Source organism: Oncorhynchus keta, chromosome 12, assembly GCF_023373465.1.
Source record: "Oncorhynchus keta strain PuntledgeMale-10-30-2019 chromosome 12, Oket_V2, whole genome shotgun sequence".
NCBI lineage: Eukaryota > Metazoa > Chordata > Actinopteri > Salmoniformes > Salmonidae > Oncorhynchus > Oncorhynchus keta.
Window position 1 is genome coordinate 25,570,705 of NC_068432.1, and position 22,873 is coordinate 25,593,577.

Consider the following 22,873-nt stretch of genomic DNA (forward strand, 5'->3'; position numbering starts at 1 on the left):
GAGAGGAGATAGATATAGGGGATCGAATGAGAGACAGAGAGAGGAGATAGATATTGGGAATCGAAAGAGAGACAGAGAGGGGAGATAGATATAGGGAATCGAAAGAGACAGAGATAGGAGATAGATATAGGGAATCGAAAGAGAGACAGAGAGGGGAGATAGATATAGGGAATCGAAAGAGAGACAGAGAGGGAGGGGGGGAGAAATGGAGAAAGAGAGAAGGGGGGAGGGAGTGGGGGGTGAGTCCAGGCCTTTGAAGGTCTCTGTCTGCTGTGACAGACAGTTGGGATTATGGTTGTCAGCGGTTCTCCCAAGGTGGGCTGTTTTTACCATCCCCCTGAAACCGCAGAGTCATGGCCACAGTCTTTTAGGTTCCTCTTCCCCCAACAGACATAGAGGGAAGAAGGAGCAGGTGTGTTGCAACATGGTGCAGCACGCACCACAGGTTACCTGCTGTTGCATCGCCTTCTTCACTCTCTCCTCTTTGTCTCTCTCTCTCTCTCTCTCTCTCTCTCTCTCTCTCTCTATTCAATTCAATTCAAGGGGCTTTATTGGCATGGGAAACATGTGTTAACATTGCCAAAGCAAGTGAGGTAGATAAAGTATAAAGTGAATATATTAAGTGAAATAAACAATACAAATTAACAGTAAACATTACACATACAGAAGTTTCCAAACAATAAAGGCAATCCAAATGTCATATTATATATATACAGTGTTTTAACAATGTACAAATGGTTAAAGGACACAATGGTGTTTGTTCTTCACTGGTTGCCCTTTTCTCATGGCAACAGGTCACACATCTTGCTGCTGTGATGGCACACTGTGGAATTTCACCCAGTAGATATGGGAGTTTATCAAAATTGGATTTGTGTAATCTGAGGGAAATATGTCTCTCTAATATGGTCATATATTGGGCAGGAGGTTAGGAAGTGCAGCTCAGTTTCCACCTCATTTTGTTGGCAGTGAGCACATAGCCTGTCTTCTCTTGAGAGCCATGTCTGCCTACGGCGGCCTTTCTCAATAGCAAGGCTATGCTCACATAGTCAAAGCTTTCCTTAATTTTGGGTCAGTCACAGTGGTCAGGTATTCTGCCACTGTGTACTCTCTGTTTAGGGCCAAATAGCATTCTAGTTTGCTCTGTTTTGTTAATTCTTTCCAATGTGTCAAGTAATTATATTTTTGTTTTCTCATTATTTGGTTGGGTCTAATTGTGCTGCTGTCCTGGGGTTCTGTAGGGTGTGTTTGTGTTTGTGAACAGAGCCCCAGGACCAGCTTGCTTAGGGACTCTTCTCCAGGTTCATCTCTCTGTCGGTGATGGGTTTGTTATGGAAGGTTTGGGAATCGCTTCCTTTTAGGTGGTTATAGAATTTAATGGCTCTTTTCTGGATTTTGATAATTAGTGGGTATTGGCCTTATTCTGCTCTGCATGCATTATTTGGTGTTCTACGTTGTACATGGAGGATATTTTTGCAGAATTCTGCGTGCAGAGTCTCAATTTGGTGTTTGTCCCATTTTGTGAAGTCTTGGTTGGTGAACGGACCCCAGACCTCACAAACATAAAGGGCAATGGGCTCTATGACTGATTCAAGTATTTTAACATTTATGTTCCTTTTGATGGCATAGAATGCCCTTCTTGCCTTGTCTCTCAGATCGTTCACAGCTTTGTGGAAGTTACCTGTGGTGCTGATGTTTAGGCCAAGGTATGTATAGTTTTTTGTACGCTCTAGGGCAACAGTGTCTAGATGGAATTTGTATTTGTGGTCCTGGTGACTGGACCTTTTTTGGAACACCATTATTTTGGTCTTACTGAGATTTACTGTCAGGGCCCAGGTCTGACAGAATCTGTGCATAAGATCTAGGTGCTGCTGTAGGCCCTCCTTGGTTGGTGACAGAAGCGCCAGATCATCAGCAAACAGTAGACATTTGACTTCGGATTCTTGTAGGGTGAGGCCGGGTGCTGCAGACTTTTCTAGTGCCCGCGCCAATTCGTTGATATATATGTTGAAGAGGGTGGGGCTTAAGCTGCATCCCTGTCTCACCCCACAACCCTTTGTGAATAAATTTGTGTGTTTTTTGCCCATTATAACCGCACACTTGTTGTTTGTGTACATGGATTTTATAATGTCGTATGTTTTACCCCCAACACCACTTTCCATCAGTTTGTATAGCAGACCCTCATGCCAAATTGAGTCTAAGGCTTTTTTTAAAGCATGAGAAGACTTTGCCTTTGTTTTGGTTTGTTTGGTTGTCAATTAGGGTGTGCAGGGTGAATACATGGTCTGTTGTATGGTAATTTGGTAAAAAGCCAATTTGACATTTGCTCAGTACATTGTTTTCATTGAGGAAATGTACGAGTCTGCTGTTAATGATAATGCAGATGATTTTCCCAAGGTTACTGTTGACGCATATTCCATGTAAGTTATTGGGGTCAAATTTGTCTCTTGGGGTGATCAGTCCTTGTTTCCAAATGTTCTCTCTCTCTCTCTCTCTCTCTCTCTCTCTCTCTCTCTCTCTCTCTCTCTCTCTCTCTCTCTCTATCTCTAACTCTCTCTCTCTCTCTCTCTCTCTCTCTCTCTCTGTCTCTGTCTCTCTCTCTCTCTCTCTCTCTCTCTCTCTCTCTCTCTCTCTCTCTCTCTCTCTCTCTCTCTCTCTCTCTCTCTCTCTCTCTCTCTCTCACACAGAGAGACAAAGCAGGGTTAACCAGAGTTGGCTCAGTTTTCCCCCACATTTCCTGGCAGCGTGTTTCCTTTCAGTAGCACCTGTTTCCTTCCACATCTCAACAGGTGCACAGATGTCAGCACAGCACAGCACTCTCTAGTTACTCTATCCAAATGAGCTCTTGGCTTGATGGATGGTTAAATGAAAATTATCACCTTCCCTCTAGCTTGCTATCTCTGGTCTTTGAACCCTAAGTGTTGTAGAGTTATGTTTGTTCAATAAGAATGTTTTGTGTCCTCTGAACCACGAGGGTCATACTCAGTAGGCCTCAGCATCACTGGAGCAGACCGGCTGCTGCTGCTGCTGCTGACGACTGTTAGATGCTGGGAGTTCGACACTGAGCAGGCTGGACAGTTTGGTGTCCTCTGAGCCTCCTGTCTCTTGCATCATGGAGTTTGGATAAGGATATATAGCCTCTTAGCTTCACTTCAGCTCTCATCATTGTCTTCCCTCACTGTGTGTCTCAGACCACAATCTATCCCCGGGCTAGCTGACGGCCGATCTGTTTGTACTGTCTTGTCAACTCTTATGATCATTGTCGCATATTAGGAGTTGGAGTTGGTAAGACCGCACAAACAGATCTGGGACTAGGCTATCCCCGGGCCAACAGAGAGACAGACTTAGTGAAGATGTCCATCCGGATATTTGGAGCTGATAGCTCATAGCTAGGCTGTTTGCTGCAATGGTTTTGTGTGGTTGAAGCGATGTAACCCCTGACTCCATTGGATCCTGTGGGTGAAGGGATAGCGTGTGGGTTAAGAATGTGTGATGGGGCTATTTAGGGGAGGAATGGGACAGAGAGACAGGGAGAAGGGGAGAGGGACTGAGTGTTGGGATGCCCCAGAGGTCTGTACCCCTATACATCTGTCAGGACAGTCTCCAGCTACACAACAGAGAGGGAGGGTGTGTTTTGTCGCCTTACTCACCCTTTTTCCTAGTATTGCATTCTCTATTTTGTTTATTGAACATCCATACCCCCCTCGTCTAATGTAGTCCCAGTGGCAGCAGTGGGGGTGTAGTTAATGTTCTGTAAGTGGTTAGAGGGGGTTACAGGGGGCTCACCCCTGGATAATGAGTGGTGCTCTTAAACCCCTCGCCTCTGTCCCCAGACACCCATCTTAATGAATGGCTGTTCTGCTTTTCTCTGCTCGCCCACCACCCCACTCTAAGCCCCTCAGTTCCCCTGAGCCTTAAATCCAGCCCTTGGCATCACCACCACCTCAAACCGTAAGAAATGAACAAATAACCTCCAACAGGCCTCATTCATTTCTTCCCCATTCAGATGTGATATAAACCAGCACATTCATGGGCCCACTGCCCCACTACTACTTAAAAACACAAGATAATGACATGTTGGGATAGGAAAACAGCAGGGCTGGTTCTTGTAAGGAACCAACAGGGCGGGGGTGTATTTGTTTCCAGGGATCAAGGAGACTGACAAATGACCTCTCATGGGAAGAGGTGTACACATCTCCTCTGCTCCTATCCTCCTCCTGGCCCAGGAGTCTTCATTACGAGGAGAAGAGACACCTTCTTTTCAACGTTTCCTATTAGCACATTCTCAAAACAAGCCCAGCGACCTCAGGGGGAAAGAAAGGGGGGATGGAGAATTAGGAGGCTCGCCCTCCATCTGTCCATCTCTTACTCCAGGCATGTTTTCTACCTAGAAGGAGCCTCTGTAGAAGTTGGTGTCGTGGGCGAGCGGGGCAGATTGGCGTGGACTATGGCATGGATCTGGTCTGAATATAGACGGACACTGACTGGTGTTAGTGTGCATTAGAGCCAGCCTGAGTGGTGCGAGTCAGTACCATATTAGACTACAGAAAACAGACATTGTGCACATTTTATTGTGGCCTGGTTGACGTTTTAGAATCAAACATTTTGCGGAGGATTTTTCTGCTGATGGACCTTCCCGTTGTATTTAATAGGTTTTATAAAGCCCAGGATCATCAACAAGATTCACCCGCTGGGCGTTTTGGTCTGGGGACCGGAACATAATTACAAATCATTACTAGACTGGAACGCCAAACAGATCATATATTTGACTAAAGCATAATATTTTCAAACCTTGCTTACATTTGTATACGATCTCATACAGTGTATCACTCTATTATGCGTGGGAATACTTCTGAACAGATTGCCAAAATGAAAATCACTTGAAGCGGATTCCCTGGTGTTTTTACAGTATTTTATGTAAAAACAAAACAGAAAAATGAACTTGTTTATGTTGTTGCTCAGAACACTTGGGGGACCGAATCAAAGCTGCCAATTGGTGAACCCTGATATAGGCTATGTTGAAATGTCGTAATGATCTGACAAAGTGTGCCAGTTCAGAAGGATACACTTTATCTGCAGAGTGTGTGTGTGTTTTTTGTTCTCCCGCTGACAGATGTCTTGCACTGTCTCATCTCTCCGGAGAGCAGTGGTGGTCAATAGCTGTTACAGCAGATAATAGATATTGATCCCTTGGTCTATCTGCTGCTGGCCAGGCATTATCTGGCCTGACCCCTAATGATGGTGTCACATGTGCCCTGGTGCTTAAATCCCTGTTTAACATTCTACTGGTAATGGATGGCTTTGTATGGAGCCCGAGAGAGAGAGAGAGAGAGAGAGAGAGAGAGAGAGAGAGAGAGAGAGAGAGAGGCAGGCGGAGAGACAGGTGACCAGGCGTGGTCTGCTCTCTGTCTGTAAGCTGTCTCTCTGTCATATTACTGCTAGGCCGGTCCCTGGGGCCCTTGGGTCTTCCTCTATGAGGCCAGGGGCCCCTGGGACCAGCCTAGCAACAATACTACAGAGAGAGCCACCTCAGAGGCTTTAGTCTGCTATAGTGGAACTCCAGAGGGCTGCCTGCCTCACTGCCACGGCCCTGCGGTACTGGCCCAATCATCAGCTCTGCAGAGATTTAGCCAGTGTGTGCGTGCATGCGTGCCCCCAGAAGCCCAGAGAGAAACGTTAATTACTGGTTGGGTATGCACTGTCATCCTCCATTAGTCTTCCTGCTCCAGCTCATACACCATGCAGGGAGCTGACTGTTGATGCTTCAGCACAGTGTCTGTCTGAGTAGGACCTACCTGCCATGTACAAGCACTGTAGAGGGGCTCTGTTGAGGTCTTGCATCCTGTATATCGTACTATTAATGGACTTTATCAATGGACTGTTCTGTAGAAATGAGCAGAGTTTGTCTAGTGTTTGGAAGCTCTTGTGGAGTTCTTATTTGTTGGAGTGAGCAGTCTGTGTGATTCAATATGAACCGTATCTGTGAATGAAGTACTGACCAGTCTCTCTTTTTGTGTTTCCCTCTCTCTGTCCACAGTTCCAGATTTCAGCATCAATGCAGTCTCCACCAATGACAGCCAGGAGCGTGGCGGCCTGGGCCTCCCCAAGGTGTCAGGCCTAGAGCGCAGCCAGGAGAAGAGCCTGGAAAGCTGCAGGGAAGCCCTCGTGCCTCCCCCGCTCCCAGTGCTCCCAAGCAGCCCCTACCCCCGCAGCCCTGTGCAGCTGCCCGCCCCCTGCCTCTGTCCCTATCCTCCTCCCAGACCCAGCCCTTTCCCCCCAGCTCCCGTCAGGCCCAGGTACCTGTCCACCAGCCCCCACGCTCAGAGGCTTCCCTCAGGCCTCAGATCCCTGAAGTCCTGCCTCTCGCTCAGGGCCAAGAGCCCTCGCAGCCCCCCCAACCCAGGCCCCAGCACCAGCCTCAGCCCCTGCCCCACCCGCGGCCTCCGCCCACCGCCAGCCTGCACCCACACCTTCCGTCTCCCGCCCTACCGGCCCACCACCCCAGCCAGAGCCAGGCCAGGCTTCATCGCCCTCCCTCACGCTGTGGGCCACACCCTCGCCCCCTGTCTGCCTACAGCAATAGCCTTAGCTTCAACGGCCTCAGGTGAGTCCCAAGTCTATTTACCTGAAAGTATTCAAACTCTTATCTTATGTCAGCATGTAAATGATTGGCAAGATCAAACCTTGAGTTAGTAATGCGCTGAGACCCTCCAGCCAAAGAACATCGCTGACTCTCACCAGGGTAGTTAAACCACCGCCTCTCCAGCTGAGCGATAAGTGCTTGGATTTATTTACCACCCACATTGTCATCCGCTGATAGTAGCCTTCAGCTCTCTACCTACCAGTCACAGCTCTTTACCGATCTCTATGGATCAGCTAGCTGTTCCACCACCCATTGTCAAGCAGCATACTGTGCTTTAATTCAGCGCTCCAGGATAGCCGCCTCAGAGCCCCACTCAGCCCCAGTCCCAGCGAAGGCTCTCCGTCTCAGGGAGGAGCTGGCTCTGTGACTGGAACCCTCTGCCAGTGTGCCAACGGGTCTGGCAGCCTCTGTGAATAATCACATGGTGGTTATGGAGACAGGCGGCAGCTGCTAATAAGCTTTTGGGCTTAGCTTGTTAAGATACTGCTACATGAGTCTCAGAGGGAGAAACCCACACACACAACAACAGGCTCTCTGCCTGGTCTCTTCCTCTCTCTTGCTCTGTCCTTTTTTATGCATGTACCTCTGGAGCTGCTTAAAGGGATCATTTGGGATTTTGGCACTGATGTTCTTTATCTACTTCCCCAGAGTCAGATGAACTTGTGGATACCATGTGTATGTCTCTGTGTCCAGTATGAAGGAAGTTAGTGGTAGTTTGATAATGATAATTAGTGTTAGCTAAATGACTGGAAGTCTATGGGTATCTACTAGCATGCGAGCAGATACCCATAGACTTCCAGTCTTCATTGCACTAAAGCCAGTAGGATTGGCTCATGAAACGACCGCTAACTTCCTTCATACTGGACACAGAGACATATAAATGGTATCCACAAGTTCATCTGACTCTGGGGAAGTGGATAAAGAACATCAGTGCCAAAATCCCGAAGTATCCCTTCAACTAGAGAAGTGTTCAAACACAGATGCTGTTCTATAATGTTTGCCAGTGGTGGTTATTTTAGCAATAAGGCCCGAGGGGGTGTGGTATATGGCCAATATACCACGGCTTCGGGCTGATCTTACGCAGAGTTTTGAAAACAGCCCATACCTCAGAGGTGCCTTATTGCTATTATAAACTGGTTACTAATGTAATTAGAGCAGTAAAAATAAATGTTTTGTCATTCCCGTGGTATACGGTCTCATATACCACAGCTGTCAGGCAATCAGCATTCAGGGCTCAAACCACCCAGTTTATAATTGCACTTATAAACTGGGTGGTTTGAGCCCTGAATGCTGATTGGCTGACAGCTGTAGGTATATCAGACCATATACCACGGGTATGACAAAACATTTAATGGGATGTGAAACCTTTCTGTCTATTAGAGCTTCATATCTACTATAAATAGGGGGAAGAGTTGACATGTGGAAGTGATATCATTTTTTTTCTCTCTCCCCTTCTCTCCCCTTCTCTCTCAAACAGCAGTCGGAGCAGTACTCCGGGCGGTACCAAGCCCCACGGCCCCGCTGGCCCGTCCCCACACCTACCCCACCTCCCGCCATCTGGCTCAGTCGCTGCAGCAGCAGCCACCGCCTTCCCCCTGACCATCCCAGCCAATCAGATTGCTCCCCACGGCTTCCCCCCCGCCCTGCAGTCATCGCCACACCCCCATCACCCCAATATGTTTGCGCCTCCAGCAGTCTTGCCCCCACCTCCGCCACTGACGTCTAGCACCCTGCCGGTCCCCGGAGGACACCCCGCCGCTGGGACACCCTACTCAGGTAGGCACATGTACCAGGCTGCCCCCCACCTGGTCTGGCAGGAGAACTGCACCACAACAACAAAGTGCAAAGCTGTAAATTGTCATGGCTGTTGTGGCAGAAACCAGGTCATTTGTGGCATGATAGGTGCGTGTGGAGCACAAGACATGTCAAACTGTGACAGGGAGCGAGAGAGACGGACATAAGGTTACCTAGGTGCTAATTTATAGGAGACAGAGACTGACGACTCAGGATTGTGTTAGCTGCACTCTGCTGTCTGTGTTTGTCTATGGTAGTGCAGTAGGTGCTGACAGGCATCCTGTCCTTCCCTCTGTCTATATTCTGTTGGGTTTGATTAATTGATTGATTGATTTGGTTACTCAAACAACACACACTATCTTTCCAATCAGGCCATGTGATGAAAGTGCTTATGCCCTCTCCTATCGTGCCAAACTGTGATCAAATGGGATTATGATTTAGCAACGGTATCGCTCTGAGCAATTCTTACTTTCACAAGGAAATGTGTTCATCTCACCGAAAATCAAAACAGTCAATACAGAATCATTTTTTCTGAAAAGCATGTCAAATGCATTTGTCTATTTCTCCTCGACCTGTTGTGAACCGGTCAGTTAATGAACAGCTCTGGTCTAAAATGGGGTTAGATGTTTTCATATAATTGCAGTAACGTTGCTGACTCTTCAAGCAGCATGCTCCGTTCAGGAATGTCCTGTGTGACTCCCATAGTGAAGATGATACAAGGACGTTGTCATCCAGATCATCCTGATTCTCTATCTTGGTTTTAATGTGACATGTGACCATAGATCCTCTGTAATGGTTGTACTGCACCGTCATGGATATTGTTACTCTCACTTAAAATAGATCTGGAACAGACACTTTCGCTATCATGGGTATTCTTCCTCGTCTTCTCCGTAGCTGTTATAGAACCGATCTGGCAGAGACAAACACACACAGGGCCTGACCATGAGTCTTCTTCTTTCCTCCTCCTCTTCCTCCTGTTCTCTCCCTCTCTTTTCTCTCTCCTCCAGAACAAGACCTGCTGCGCCAGGAGCTCAACAACCGTTTCCTCGCCTCGCAGAGCGCCGACCGTGGGGCCTCCCTGGGCCCGCCCCCCTACCTGCGCACCGAGCTCCACCAGCACCAGCACCAGCACCAACACCAACACACGCACCAGCACACCCACCAGCACACCTTCACTCCCTTCTCCCACGCCATCATGCCAACCCCTGCACCCCCCATGGTGCGTACCCCAGCCAGAAATGTGAGGATAAGTAGAACACCACTCCGGGGAAGGCCGAGAGGGTTGTGGGTTTTGGGGAGGAGGGGCGGTGGACTGGGGGTGAGGTGGGGGTGTAATGATAGCAATGTTTGATGATGTCTTATTTTATTAAGCTTTTGCAGCAAAAAACTCAAAGTGCATTAACAATGGGGTGGAAAGGGTAGTGTTTTTGAACACGGCTGTTTTAATACAGTATTGGTACTATAAGGTAGTCCTAGTCTTGCTGGAGGAAAACAGTTTTTTGTAGCGTGCCTTCTAATAGTAACCATGTGTTTCTCCATTCTTTACCACAATGATGCCTTTCTTCTCCCAAAAACTCTTTCTAGTGTTTTCTCTGGAATATTTTGGGCACCCCAAACTTGAATCCAGCTTTTGCTAAATTGGCAATAACTGCCCCCGAGGCAGAGTTGTTTAATTCTGTGCCAGCTTTGAGAACATAATACCAGTTTAATCATTCTGTCTTAAATGACATCATGTACTGTAGTTAGTTGAGTTTTCATTATAGGAGAATGCTTTGGGTTTGGAGCCCCGCTGTTTGTCTGGGGCCACAGGCTGTCCTGCTGATACAGGCCTTCTCACCAGTCCTCTCTCTAACACACACAACACACCCATGGTCCCAGACAACGGACACACACACACTTGTTTTTCTATCCTTGTGAGGACCTGAAATAAATTTCAATTCAAAATCCTATTTTCCCTAAACCTTACCCTAACCTTAACCCCTAAGCTTAAAATAGCCTTTGTCCTCGTGGGAACGTAGGAAATGTCCCCACAAGGATAGAAGAATAAGACCACACACACACACACACACACACACACACACACACACACACACACACACACACACACACACACACACACACACACACACACACACACACACACACACACACACACACACACACACACCTACTGTAACCACAGAGTATTTTACATTGCTCTGAAGATATTCCTCAAAGGCAGATTGGCTAGCGCTCTGGCAGCTAATGAGGACATGAAAGTGTTTTTAAGGCCGCAGTGTTTATACTTGACTGGGGGAAATGTATTCCCTAGGTCCACATTAAACCACTAAAACCTCCCCAAATGAGACACAGGGATACACAGAGCTGCATAGTTTATGAGCTCTTCAGTCGCTCACAAAATGGGAGCGCGAGAGGCAGGGAAAGGGCTGTTTGGGCTGAGGATAACGATGTGGTCAAATGGCTCCTCTGTGTTCTTGATTCACTAAACTGCGCAGTCTCACATGTAGATCATTAAGCTTCTCTTTAGCTGCTGGAATATTCTTTCCCTGTTCTTAGTTCTGTTTATTTCCTTCCTTCTACAGTTTGAAAAATTCCCAACAAAAGTTGACCCCTTCTACAGACACAGCGTGAGTTTCTCTGTGTTTGTGGGGTAGTTTGTACACTCAGTACGTGCCTCTCCACCCATCTATCCATGTTAGTTCATGTTGTAGTTCTGTGTGTATTTACACAGTAGCTCCCATGCCTCCACCTCTGCTTCGGCTCTGAGAGAATACAGCATCCTGTCTGTCTGCTAACACGACTGCCTGCTTGCTCATTCATTGTACCATTCACACGATGGAACCTGGCTGAATCATTGCAACCCCCCTTCCTACTCAAGTGAATAGGACAAATTCTCATTTTAGTTCAATGGCTGCACCAAGTGTGTGTGTGTGTGTGTGTGTGTGTGTGTGTGTGTGTGTGTGTGTGTGTGTGTGTGTGTGTGTGTGTGTGTGTGTGTGTGTGTGTGTGTGTGTGTGTGTGTGTGTGTGTGTGTGTGTGTGTGTGTGTGCGCCGCTAAATGCTTTTGTCTCCACCACACTTGACCTCTGCCTTCAATTACTGCTCTGCTATTCAGCGGCAATTCAACTGCTGTGCATGTTGTGAATCAGAGTAGCAATTACATGTTAGTCAGAGTTTGGTCTTAATTCGTCTCACTACTATCACCACCGTTAGGCTGGATAACCCCTCTTTAAAATGTGTTCATTAATGTGGAAGTATATTATGTAAGCCTCAACAGACACCCGTTGTGATTGTATAGGAGGATTCTTTCTGGTGACACTAGCTAAGACTAGACAATAACTGTAGATTTGTTTTAGTGGCTAATAAGTAACTCATAGGTTATTAATGTGTAATTTCCATGTTAGTGCTTAGTAAATACCTGGTGATTTCAGTACCATTATAAAAGTGTAACTGTGTAACTGCTTTAGTTTTGTGAAACACTTTGAGCCACTAAGGACAGTGACAGTTGTAGCTACCTGACTGACGGCGGTCTGGATGTTGATCCCTAGTTATGGTGGGTTTGTTGTGACATCATCATGTCTGCCATGTTATCCCCCCCCAGCCCCCCTGTACCCTGTCATGTCATCATGGCCCCTCCCTCCTCCATCTCAGTGTTCATCCAGCTCCTTCTCCTCTGTCGGAACAACACCACACCCATCCTCACTCCTCTCTTCTGTTCTCAGCTGTTCCACTCCTACCCCCCGGGCGTGTCCGGCATTCCTCCAGTGATCCCTCCAAACGGGCCATTCGGCTCGCTGCAGGGGGCCTTCCAGCCCAAGGTAGGGGCCACACACTCTAGGAGTGAACATGACAAACACATCTTCATTGTAGAGGGTGCTCTGACGGCCAACACACAGCTTAATTAACATACGTTATCAGAATACACACTAAAGACAGAGACGGTGCTCCCCATACCTCCTCTCACAATGAGCTCTCTCTGTGTTCTGTAGACTTCTAACCCACTGGATGTGGCCTCAAGACCTGGAGCAGTCCCACACACACTCTTACACAAGGACCCCAGGGTAAGCACCCTGTCTGGACACACTCACACATTCAATAGTGAAGCCACGCATAGTTGCTAAATAACAACACCTGGGAGACATGAAAGTAACTGAGCCCCCCTCTCTAACTCTCCCGCTTTCTCTCTTCTAGCTAACGGATCCATTTCGGCCCATTCTCAGGGTAGGAATGCTTTAGTTCTCTCTCCCCTAAAAGAAAACTAAAAATAAACGTCCCATAATGTGTCCTTGAGAATCCTGCCTTTGAGGTTAACCATATCTCCTTGTTTTGCGTTTGTCCAGAAACCAGGGAAGTGGTGTGCCATGCATGTCCATATGGCCTGGCAGATCTACCACCACCAACAGAAAGTCAAGGTGAGACCTCCCCTTTGCACTTCCTTCCACTCACAGACTGTAGAGAAACACTGTCTGTTGTGCTTCACTATAGTGTGGTTCTCTAAACCCCAATATTTTATCATCTAAGCCCCAAGTCAGTTACATTGGTAGTATAATCCAGCTCCCCTCCTGGAGAGAGACAGTATTGAGAGAGAGTCTTATAAGAGGACTGCCATCTTGTGGTATCTTCAGTGGTGTACTGGAGGGAAAATGTTGTTTACACATATGTTTTATTTGCACGAGCGTTAACCCATCTTTTGCAGATATGCAATGAAAGTATAGGAAATGTTACTTTACTCGCATACGGCGATCAGCTTCACGCCTTAGCTCTCAGATACCCCTTCTGCTGCTGTGTAGGCGATGGCTTTTTCATGTGCTGTTTCTCCCTGTCTGGCGTCTTCCAGCAGCAGATGCAGGTCGACCCACACAAGCTGGACTTTGGGCTCAAGCCGGAGTTCCTGAGTCGACCCCCCGGCCCCAGCCTCTTTGGAGCGATGCACCACCCCCACGACTTAGCACGTCCTGCCACGCTCTTCTCAGCAGCAGGTGAGTGCGAGTTGGTTAGTGTCCTGGGTAAAGGTAGATTGACACCATAGAAATTAGATTACCAGAAGGGACAAAGCCCTTCAGACCAGAACAATTTGACTGGAACACTCATGGGTCATTGTATTTCTATGATTGACACAATATCTCCAGGACCTCCTCTCCCCACAGAGCTCGATCAATCCCACTGGCCCCATGGTCTATTTTTAACATGGCGTGTCAAGGCAAAGCACCGGTCTCCACATAGGTTACCGATTATATGTTGAGATCAATGCTCTTGCCTCTAAAAAGGGACGCATCCTGGTTATCTTTCCTACATTGCATCTCAGGTGAAAATCATTAGGGAAGCTATGATGCTACAATCAAATATTTGAGCTACATTACACATGACTAAGCTAAGGGAGATGAATATCTAGTTTTTCTATCATGAAGATGTCTTACATCAACTCTCTTTCCCATGTCAGGTTCTACACACCCGTCAGCCGGCCCGTTCGGCCACCCGTCCCACCACCCTGGCAACTTCCTCACCCCTGCACCTCACTTAGGTAAGGCGCAGCCCACACAGTACACCTAGTCAAGTCAAACTTGATTTAAAGAGATAAAAACGTAGCATTTCAATTGATTTTGAGGGTGTATGGAGCACTGAGAAGTACAGTGTCTGTTTCAGAAGCTGGTTGACACTGTAAAGGAGCAATATAGAGAGGGTGCTGACTGTGTTTGCTCTCTCCTCCCTCCCGTGCTCATTCTCTATCCCTCCCACTATCTCTCTCTGTCTGCCTGACTCTCTCTCCCTCCCACTCTCTCTCTGCCTGTTTCTCTCTCCCTCCCTCAGAGCCATTCAGTAGGCCTCCCTCATTTGGAGGACTCGCCTCTCTCAGCACAGCAGCCTTTGGTGGGCTTGGAAACCCAGCACTAAGTGAGTTTCATCTCCATGACAACAATGTATACGTGTATTTGACAACCAATCATTTGGATTTCCTGTCAGATTCTGAAAATGAAAATCAAACGTTGCTTGTGGTATTCATGGAATTCTAACGTTAGAGTTGACCGACCATCACACCAGGGAGATATGCCTTTTAACTTGTGTTTTGGTCTTTTCTTCTTTCCGTGTGTTGAATCCCTAACAGCGCCTAACTCTGTGTTTGGCCATAAAGACAGCCCCAATGCACAGCAGCACTTCAGCAACAATCACGAGCCGTGGAACCGGCTGCACCGCACACCGCCCTCCTTCCCCACCCCTCCACCCTGGCTGAAACCTGGCGACTCGGAGAGGAGCGCTTCAGTCAGCTCCCACGAGAGAGACCGAGACTCAGACAAGCGAGACACTTCCTCCGTCAACAAAGATGACAAGGAGAGGTGGGTGTTATGAAGAGACAACTCTGAATGTACCCTAAAGTTATACCACTGACAAACAATGAACTAGTGATACAAATTGAAATATGACTTTAAAGCCCATTGTTGTGTGTGTCCATCCAGGGAAGCCATGGAGAAGCGTCACCAGACGCATCCGTCCCCAGTCCCCATCAACCCCATCAGCCTGTTGGGTCACAGCCGTCCCCCGGAGCCCCCAAGGAACCACCTGCCCCCCAGCGAACCCCCCAGGGATAAGGACAAGCCCAAAGACCGAGACAGGGACAGGGAGCACCCCGAATCCTGGAAGGACAACGGCACAGACGAGCACAAGCTCAAAGAAAATCACCACAGCGACAAGGACACAACGCCAATCATCCACGATGTGCGGGTGTCTGAGGACAAGGCCAATGGCAGAGGGACGACCTCACCCTACATCCGCCAGACCAGCCTGGACCGGCCCAACGGGGGCCTGGGGAGGGGGGAGAGGGAGGCCCTGATGGAGAAGAAGGGAGAGCTGCCCTCTCCATATGAGCACCACAAGAAGAACAACAACGAGGTGAAGGTAAAGGAGGAGAGGAAAGAGGAGCAGGACAGCCCTGCGGACAGGGACAGGCCCCCCTCTCATCCACACCCTCACATCCACCCACACCCGCCCCAGGTGCCCCCCGCGCCCAGCTTCCACACCCACCCCGCCTCCTCCATGGCAATGCCCATGGGCATGGCGGGCGTCCACCCAATGAACAGCATCAGCGGCCTCGAGAGGACTCGAATGGTGGCCCCCTTCATGGGCATTAGCCCCATACCAGGGGCAGAGAGGTTCCCCTACCCAGCCTTCCACTGGGACCCCATGAGGGACCCGTACAGGGGCCTGGACATCCACAGACGGGACCCTCTGACCAGGGAACTGCTGCTGAGAAACGACCCCCTGCACCGGCTGGCCGGGCAGCGCCTCTACGAGGCAGAACGCTCCTACAGGGACCGAGAGTCTCATGACTTTAACCGCGACCACCACCACCCTCTTGTCCTGGAGCAGCGCCGGGAGCAGGAGGCCCGGGCCCACCTGGAGGAGCGCGAGCGCCTGCACATGCTCAGAGAGGACTACGAGCACGGCCGCCTACACGTCGCCATGCACCACCCGGCCCTGGAAGGCCACCTGCCACACCCCCACCCTGGCCTCATGGCCCCCGGATTACCCAGCATGCACTACTCCAGGGTCAGCCCCTCGGCCGCCGCTGCAGCGTATGCCGCCCACGCTGCCGCAGCCGCAGCCCACCAGAATGGTATCCTGAACAAAACACCGCCCACGGCCTCCCTGAGCGCCCCGCCCCCCCTTATCCCCACGCTGGGTGCCAGGCCAGGATCCCCCAGACGGACTATGCCACTCACCACAGACATCAGAGACAGACCGTCAGCCCACAACCACAAAGACATAGAGGCACGGTGAACGGAGCGGGGTGCAAACCCAGCCTCACCCTGGACTACAGGCAGATTCTGCCCCATACCCTGTGTCTGACAGAATTACTAACACTGAACTCACACCAAGCACTTAGCTTTGGGAAAACTAGACTGTACCATAGCTGTGAATAATATGTGGTTGAAAAACACCCACAGATGATGTTTTTGTTTTTAAAAAGGGGGGGGAGGGGGATGAAATTATGTAAACAAAAAATGAGATTTTACTAAACTCTTTTTTCCAGTTTGCTCCTGCTTTTTGTGTGTATTGTTCTCTTGTATAGAAAGCGGCCTGGAATACCCTGAAGGTGTGTAGGCTCATAGAAACGGCCCCCTCACAAAGACATTTTGGAATGTACAGGTACTTCAATGCATTGACAGGCAGCAAAGTGTGTAGATATGTGTACAGTCGACATGCTCACTCCTTAAGGAACAAATCAAGGTACAAATATGCAAAAGGGTGTTTTGAAAGCTTTACTTTGAACAAATGTAAATAGAGGACTATTATTAAGAAGGAGGAAGGGTAGAATGTGCTTTTTGCTGATTGGTTTTTGCTTGACGCGGCAGAAAAAGCATTGTACCAGAGACCACCATACCCCCCATTCAACTATGCAACAAATGTCTGGGCTTACACTCTGAAAGCCAGCCTGGTCCCCACCCCAACTAACTCTGAAAACACTGTATTCTCTCCACAACCAAGATCTCACAAAACCATTATAATGTATATATAACTGAAATGAAATAGTGCTTGTAGAATTTACACTATACCGTACAATGGTTGGGCAAATGTAAAACAATTTTCTTAAAAATTATACAAAGTTGTGGTGACAATCCTTAAAATGTCTATTATAGAGCTATTTTTATTTTCAGAGGAATTCCAATGCCTGAAGTCGCCGAACAGACAGTTTAAAGTGAGAGAGATCCCTTACTTATCAGTTACCCCAACAACTCAACTCACACTACTCCCACTACTAGTCTTGTTTTGGAGAGAATACAGCACATTTACAAAAATACACCACATTATCCCTTCTAAAGGAGTGTACAGTATGTGTTTGGAAATAAGTTGTGTTTATCTAACAGTGTATTAAAGTCCTAAGTTGTTGTATCTACAAAAAAAAATAAAAAGACAAAAAAGACGGTCTAAACTATGGATAGTTTGTTTCTAATGAGCAGAGATCTATTTTAGTAGTCCACTGAAGGTTTAGTTGTGCGCTTCAAAACTCTGTGAGAGCCAGATGTTGTGCAGTGTTTTTTAAAACCCCACATTAAAAATGTCCACTGGAGCCGTAGTGGTTAGTCAATGCGTATTGCAGAGAGATTGTTAACAAGAAAAACCTTTTTTGCTGTTAATCATGTACGTTAAAAAAGTATTTCTAGAATCAAAAAAAAAATGTAAGACCAAAAAAAAAGAAGCGACTGAATCTTCAGCATGCTCCTCATTTAAACTTGTGTTATGTAAATTGTGCCATGTTATTAAAAAATGTGAACTAAAAATGTCTACTGGCTTTTTTATGATCATGAGAGGTAAATAATTGCGGTTGGCACTAGAAATGTAAACATAATGTCCGACCAGACATCAGTGGTGTAAAATAACTACCCCGAACACAAATATGAGCGTAACATGTAAAGTGTTGGTCCCATGTTTCATGAGCTGAAATAAAAGATCCCACAAATTTTCCATACGCACAAAAAGCATTATTTTTTGCACAAATTTGTTTACAACCCTGTTAGTAACAAATATAATCCATCCACCTGAAAGGTGTGGCATATTAAGAAGTTGATTAAACAGTGTGATCATTACACCCGCGCACTCTGTGCTGGTGACAATAAAACAATAAAAAATGTTTTAGCCACAGATGTCTCAAGTTGAGGGAGCGTGCATTGGCATACTGACTGCAGGAATGTCCACCAGAGCTTTTGCCAGAGAATTGAATGTTAATTTCTCTACCATAAGCCGCCTCTGATGTCGTTTTAGAGAACTTTGGCATGTGGGCGAGCTTTTTGCTGATGACAACGTTGTGAACAGAGTGCCCCATGGTGGCGGTGGGCATAAGCTACAGACAACAAATGAACACAATTGCATTTTATCGATGGTAATTTGAATGCACAGAGATACCGTGATGAGATCCTGAAACCCATTGTCGTGCCATTCACCCGCCACCATCACCTCATGTTGCAGCATAATAATGCACAACCCCATGTCGCAAGGATCTGTACACAATTCCTGGAAGCTGAAAATGTCCCAGTTCTTCCATGGCCTGCATACTCTCCAGACATGTCACGATTGAGCATGTTTGGGATGCTCTGAATCGATGTGTACAATAGCGTGTTCCAGTTCCCGCCAATATCCAGAAACTTTGCATAGCCATTGAAGAGGAGTGGGACAACATTCCCAAGGCCACAATCAACCGCTTGATCAACTTTTTGCGAAGGAAATGTGTCGTGCTACAAATGGTGGAAACACCAGATACTGACTGTTTTTCTGATACCCGCCCCGACATGACTGTTTTCCCAGTCATGTGAAATCCATAGATTAGGGCCTAATGAATTTATTTTAATTGACTGATTTCCTTATATGAACTGTAACTCAGTAAAAAAAATGGATGCATGTTGCAATTATAAAAATTTGCAGTATAAGTAAAACAACTTTGAAGTACTGTTAATGTAGGTTTTTGGGGTATCTGTAGCGGAGAACACTTCAGATGTTTTCCCTAATTATTCATAGATCAATAGAGCTAGAGACACCAAATGTATTGACAAACAACTTATATACACTACAAGTATGTGGACACCCTTTAATATTAGCCAAACACGTTGCTGACAGGTGTATAAAATCAAGCACACAGCCATGCAATCTCCAAAGACAAACATTAGCAGTATAATGGCCCTTACTGAAGAGCTCAGTGTCTTTCAACGTGGCACCATCATAGGATGCCAGCTTTCCAACAATTCATTTGGTCAAATTTCTGCCCTGCTAGTGCTGCCCCCGGTCAACAGTAAGTGCAGTTGACCGGGGCATGGAAACGTCTAGGAGCAACAAGGCTCAGCCGCAAAGTGGTATGCCACACAAGCTCACTGAACGGGACTGCCGAGTGCTGAAGTGCATAGTGGACAAAAATCGACTGTCTTTGGTTGCAACAATCAATACCGAGTTCCAAACTGCCTCTGGAAGCAATGTCAGCACAATAACTGTTCGTCGGGAACTTCATGAAATAGGTTTCCATGGCCGAGTAGCCTAAGATCACCATGCGCAATGACAAGCGTCGGCAGGAGTGGTGTAAAGTTTGCCGCCATTGGACTCTGGAGCAGTGAAAACGCGTTCTCTGGAGGGATGAATCACACTTCACCATCTGGCAGTCTGATGGACGAATTTGGGTTTGGCGGATGCCAGGAGAACACTCACTGCTCCAATGCATAGTGCACTCTAAAGTTTGGTGGAGGAGTAATAATGGTCAGGTCTGTTTTTCATCGTTCGGGCTAGGACCCTTAGTTCCAGTGAAGGGAAATCTTAATTCTACAGTATACAATGACATTCTAGACTATTCTGTGCTTCCAACTTTGTGGCAACAGTTTGGAGAAGGCCTGTTCCTATTTCAGCATGACAATGCCCCTGTGCACAAAGCGAGGTCCATACAGAAATGGTTTGTTGAGATCAATGTGGAAGAACTTGACTCGCCTGCACAACCACATCAAACACCTTTGGAATGAATTGCAATGCCGACTGCATGCCAGGCCTAATCGCTCAACATCAGTGCCCAACTTCACTAATGCTCTTGTGGCTACATGGAAGCAAGTCCCCGCAGCAATGTTCCAACATCTAGTGGAAAGCCTTCCCAGAAGAGTGGACGCTGTTTATATCAGCAAGAGGGGGGACCAACTCCATATTAATGCCCATGACTTTGGAATGATATGTTGGAGAAGCATGTGTCCACATACTTTTGGCCATGTAGTGTATGTCCTCTACCATTAGGAACTGTAATTCAATCTCTAGGGTAAATCAGTTGAAATGAAATAAACCGAGAACAGAACTACCACAATGTTATTTTTGTACCTGCCGTTTAGGGAAAGGAGTAAGACAGCCTTGGGACAGAAGTAACAGCTGGCGAGAAGTGCACAAAATCTTATCTCCATGTTTCCGGTTTGTAATGCTCATTGCTTTCAACAAATGTACTATCAGACATAATTTAATGTTTGTGACGATTTGAATAATTAATGCTATAGGTTCGAAATGTATAGAAATGAACCATGTTGCGCAACCACTATATTTTGCCATATTAAAATCAGACTATGATATTAACCAACATTTTCTCATCTCACTTTAATGGGAATGTAGTAGGATATGTTTTTCACCATTTGCAGTGACTATTCATGCTTAGCGCTACCAATCAGGTGCCCGCCAGCTGTCCTTTTCATGCGTGCTCCTTAGTTCTTGACAGAATAAACGTCTTTATTCTCTTCACAAACTGTAAACTCATCATGCTTATCACATTTCCATGGCTTGACATAAGGAAATTGACTCACATAATCTTTCTTTTTTTTAACCACTAACCTGCTGATTTTTTAAATATAACTTGGCAAATCAGTTAAGAACCAATTCTTATTTACAATGACGGCCTAGGAACTGCCTTGTTCGGGGGCAGAACGTCATATTTTTACCTTGTCAGCTCGGGGGTTCGATCCAGAAACCTTTCGGTTACTGGCCCAACGCTCTAATCACTAGGCTACCTGCCGATAAAAGCTTATGTGAGAAGCTGATCCGTTAAGGCAATTGATCAAGGCATAATTCAAATGACGTCTTATATCATTTTTAAATATTTTGTCATTTGTTGATATTTTGCTAACATTATAAAATAAATGTGAAATACAGAAGACGATGGCTTGTGCTTAAACAATTCTATTTTTTATTCCAGGTCATCAGTTTACGTTGTGTTACATTCGGCCCACCCGTCTCTCCTGTAACTTCTCCCAGGCTAACACCCAAGACTAGCTAGCATGATACTTAAAACCTATTCTGTCATTTAGTCACTAGATGGGTTAAGAAAATGACATGTTTGGAACCTTAAACAACTAAACACAACACTACGACTGAAAAATACTCCTGTGTTCGTTTTTTTTAACCTACATGCCTCAAAACAACTTTTTGTTGATAACTCATTTTTTTGCAGGGAGCTCGTCTCCACATTAGGAACTTTCTGACTTCACTTCGTCATTCCAGCTTCTGTGTTATCTGAGAAAATGGCCGTGTTACTTTCACCCCAGGTCTCTCCAACTTTCCTTTACTATTTATAGATTTGAGAACTTTTACTTTAACTCCACTACATTCCTAAAGTAAATGTGTACTTTTTACTCCCATACATTTTCCTGCCACCCAAAAGTACTCCTTACATTTCGAATGCTTAGAAGGACAGGAAAATGGTCCAATTCACATACTTATCAAGAGAACAGGGGATCATTCCTACAGCCTCTAATCTGGCAGACACACTAAACACAAATGCTTTGTTTGTTTCTAAATGATGTCTGAGTGCTGGAGTGTGCCCCTGGCTATCTGTAAATTTAAAAAAAAAATACAAATAAATTGTGCCATCTGGTTTGCTTAATATATGATTTATAGCATTTACTTTGTGCTCCCGAGTGACGCAGCGGTCTAAGGCACTGCATCTCAGTGCTAGAGGTGTCACTACAGATACTGGTTCGATTACAGGCTGCATCACAACTGGTTGTGATTGGGAGTCCCATAGGGTGGCACACAATTGGCCCAGCGTTGTACGGGTTAGTTTTTGGCTGTCACTGTAAATAAGTATTTGTTCTTAACTGACTTGCCTAGTTAAATAAAGGTTAAACAAAGAAAACAATACTTCTGATACTTAAGTACACCACCGTTCAAAAGTTTGGGGTCACTTAGAAATGACCTTGTTTTTGAAAGAAAAGCTCATTTTTTGGCCATGAAAATAACATCATGTTGATCAGAAATACAGTGTATACATTGTTAATGATGTAAAGGAGTATTGTATCTGAAAACTGCAGATTTTTTTATGGAATATCTACATAGGCGTACAGAGGCTCATTATCAACAACAATCACTCCTGTGTTCCAATGGCATGTTGTGTTAGCTAATCCAAGTTTATCATTTTAAAAGACTAATTGATAATTAGAAAACATTTTGCGATGTTAGCACAGCTGAAAACTGTTGCCTGAAAACTGTTGTCGCCACCGTTCCAGCTGAACGTGGGAGGGGTCGTTCCCAAAAGGGAACCCTACCCCGTCAACAGGTTAAAGAAGCAATAAAACTAGTTGAGTATCTGGAGCATCAGCATTTATGGGTTCGATTACTGGCTAAAATTACAGGCTCTGAAACTCGTCAGTCTATTCTTGTTCTGAGAAATTAAGGCTATTCCATGCAAAACAATTGCCAAGAAACTGAAGATCTCGTACAACGCTGTGTACTACAACCTTCACAGAACAGCGCAAATGTTCTCTGAACAGAATAGAAAGAGGAGTGGGAGGAGCACAACTGAGCAAGAGGAGAAGTACATTAGTGTCTAGTTTGAGAAACAGCCGCCTCACAAGTCCTCAATTGGCAGCTTCATTAAATAGTACCCAAAAAGCACCAGTCTCAATGTCAACAGTGTAGAGGCAACTGCGGGATGCTGGCCTTCTA

At 46.4% G+C, this 22,873-nt stretch overlaps 1 protein-coding gene across 1 annotated transcript in view; it reads left to right on the forward strand.

The window, feature by feature from the left end:
- LOC118391161 (autism susceptibility gene 2 protein-like) overlaps positions 1-17,354 on the forward strand; it is a 605,501-nt gene extending 588,147 nt beyond the window's left edge. Inside the window, exons 7-20 of the mRNA XM_052457892.1 lie at positions 6,035-6,225; positions 6,264-6,601; positions 8,118-8,416; positions 9,442-9,674; positions 11,017-11,061; positions 12,157-12,252; positions 12,424-12,495; positions 12,626-12,655; positions 12,775-12,846; positions 13,272-13,413; positions 13,875-13,955; positions 14,243-14,326; positions 14,538-14,766; positions 14,887-17,354. Of these exons, the coding sequence (XP_052313852.1) occupies positions 6,035-6,225; positions 6,264-6,601; positions 8,118-8,416; positions 9,442-9,674; positions 11,017-11,061; positions 12,157-12,252; positions 12,424-12,495; positions 12,626-12,655; positions 12,775-12,846; positions 13,272-13,413; positions 13,875-13,955; positions 14,243-14,326; positions 14,538-14,766; positions 14,887-16,207 (3,233 nt within the window). The 3' untranslated portion in view covers positions 16,208-17,354. The remainder of the gene's footprint in view (positions 1-6,034; positions 6,226-6,263; positions 6,602-8,117; positions 8,417-9,441; positions 9,675-11,016; positions 11,062-12,156; positions 12,253-12,423; positions 12,496-12,625; positions 12,656-12,774; positions 12,847-13,271; positions 13,414-13,874; positions 13,956-14,242; positions 14,327-14,537; positions 14,767-14,886) is intronic.
- The last annotated feature ends 5,519 nt before the right edge of the window (positions 17,355-22,873 follow it).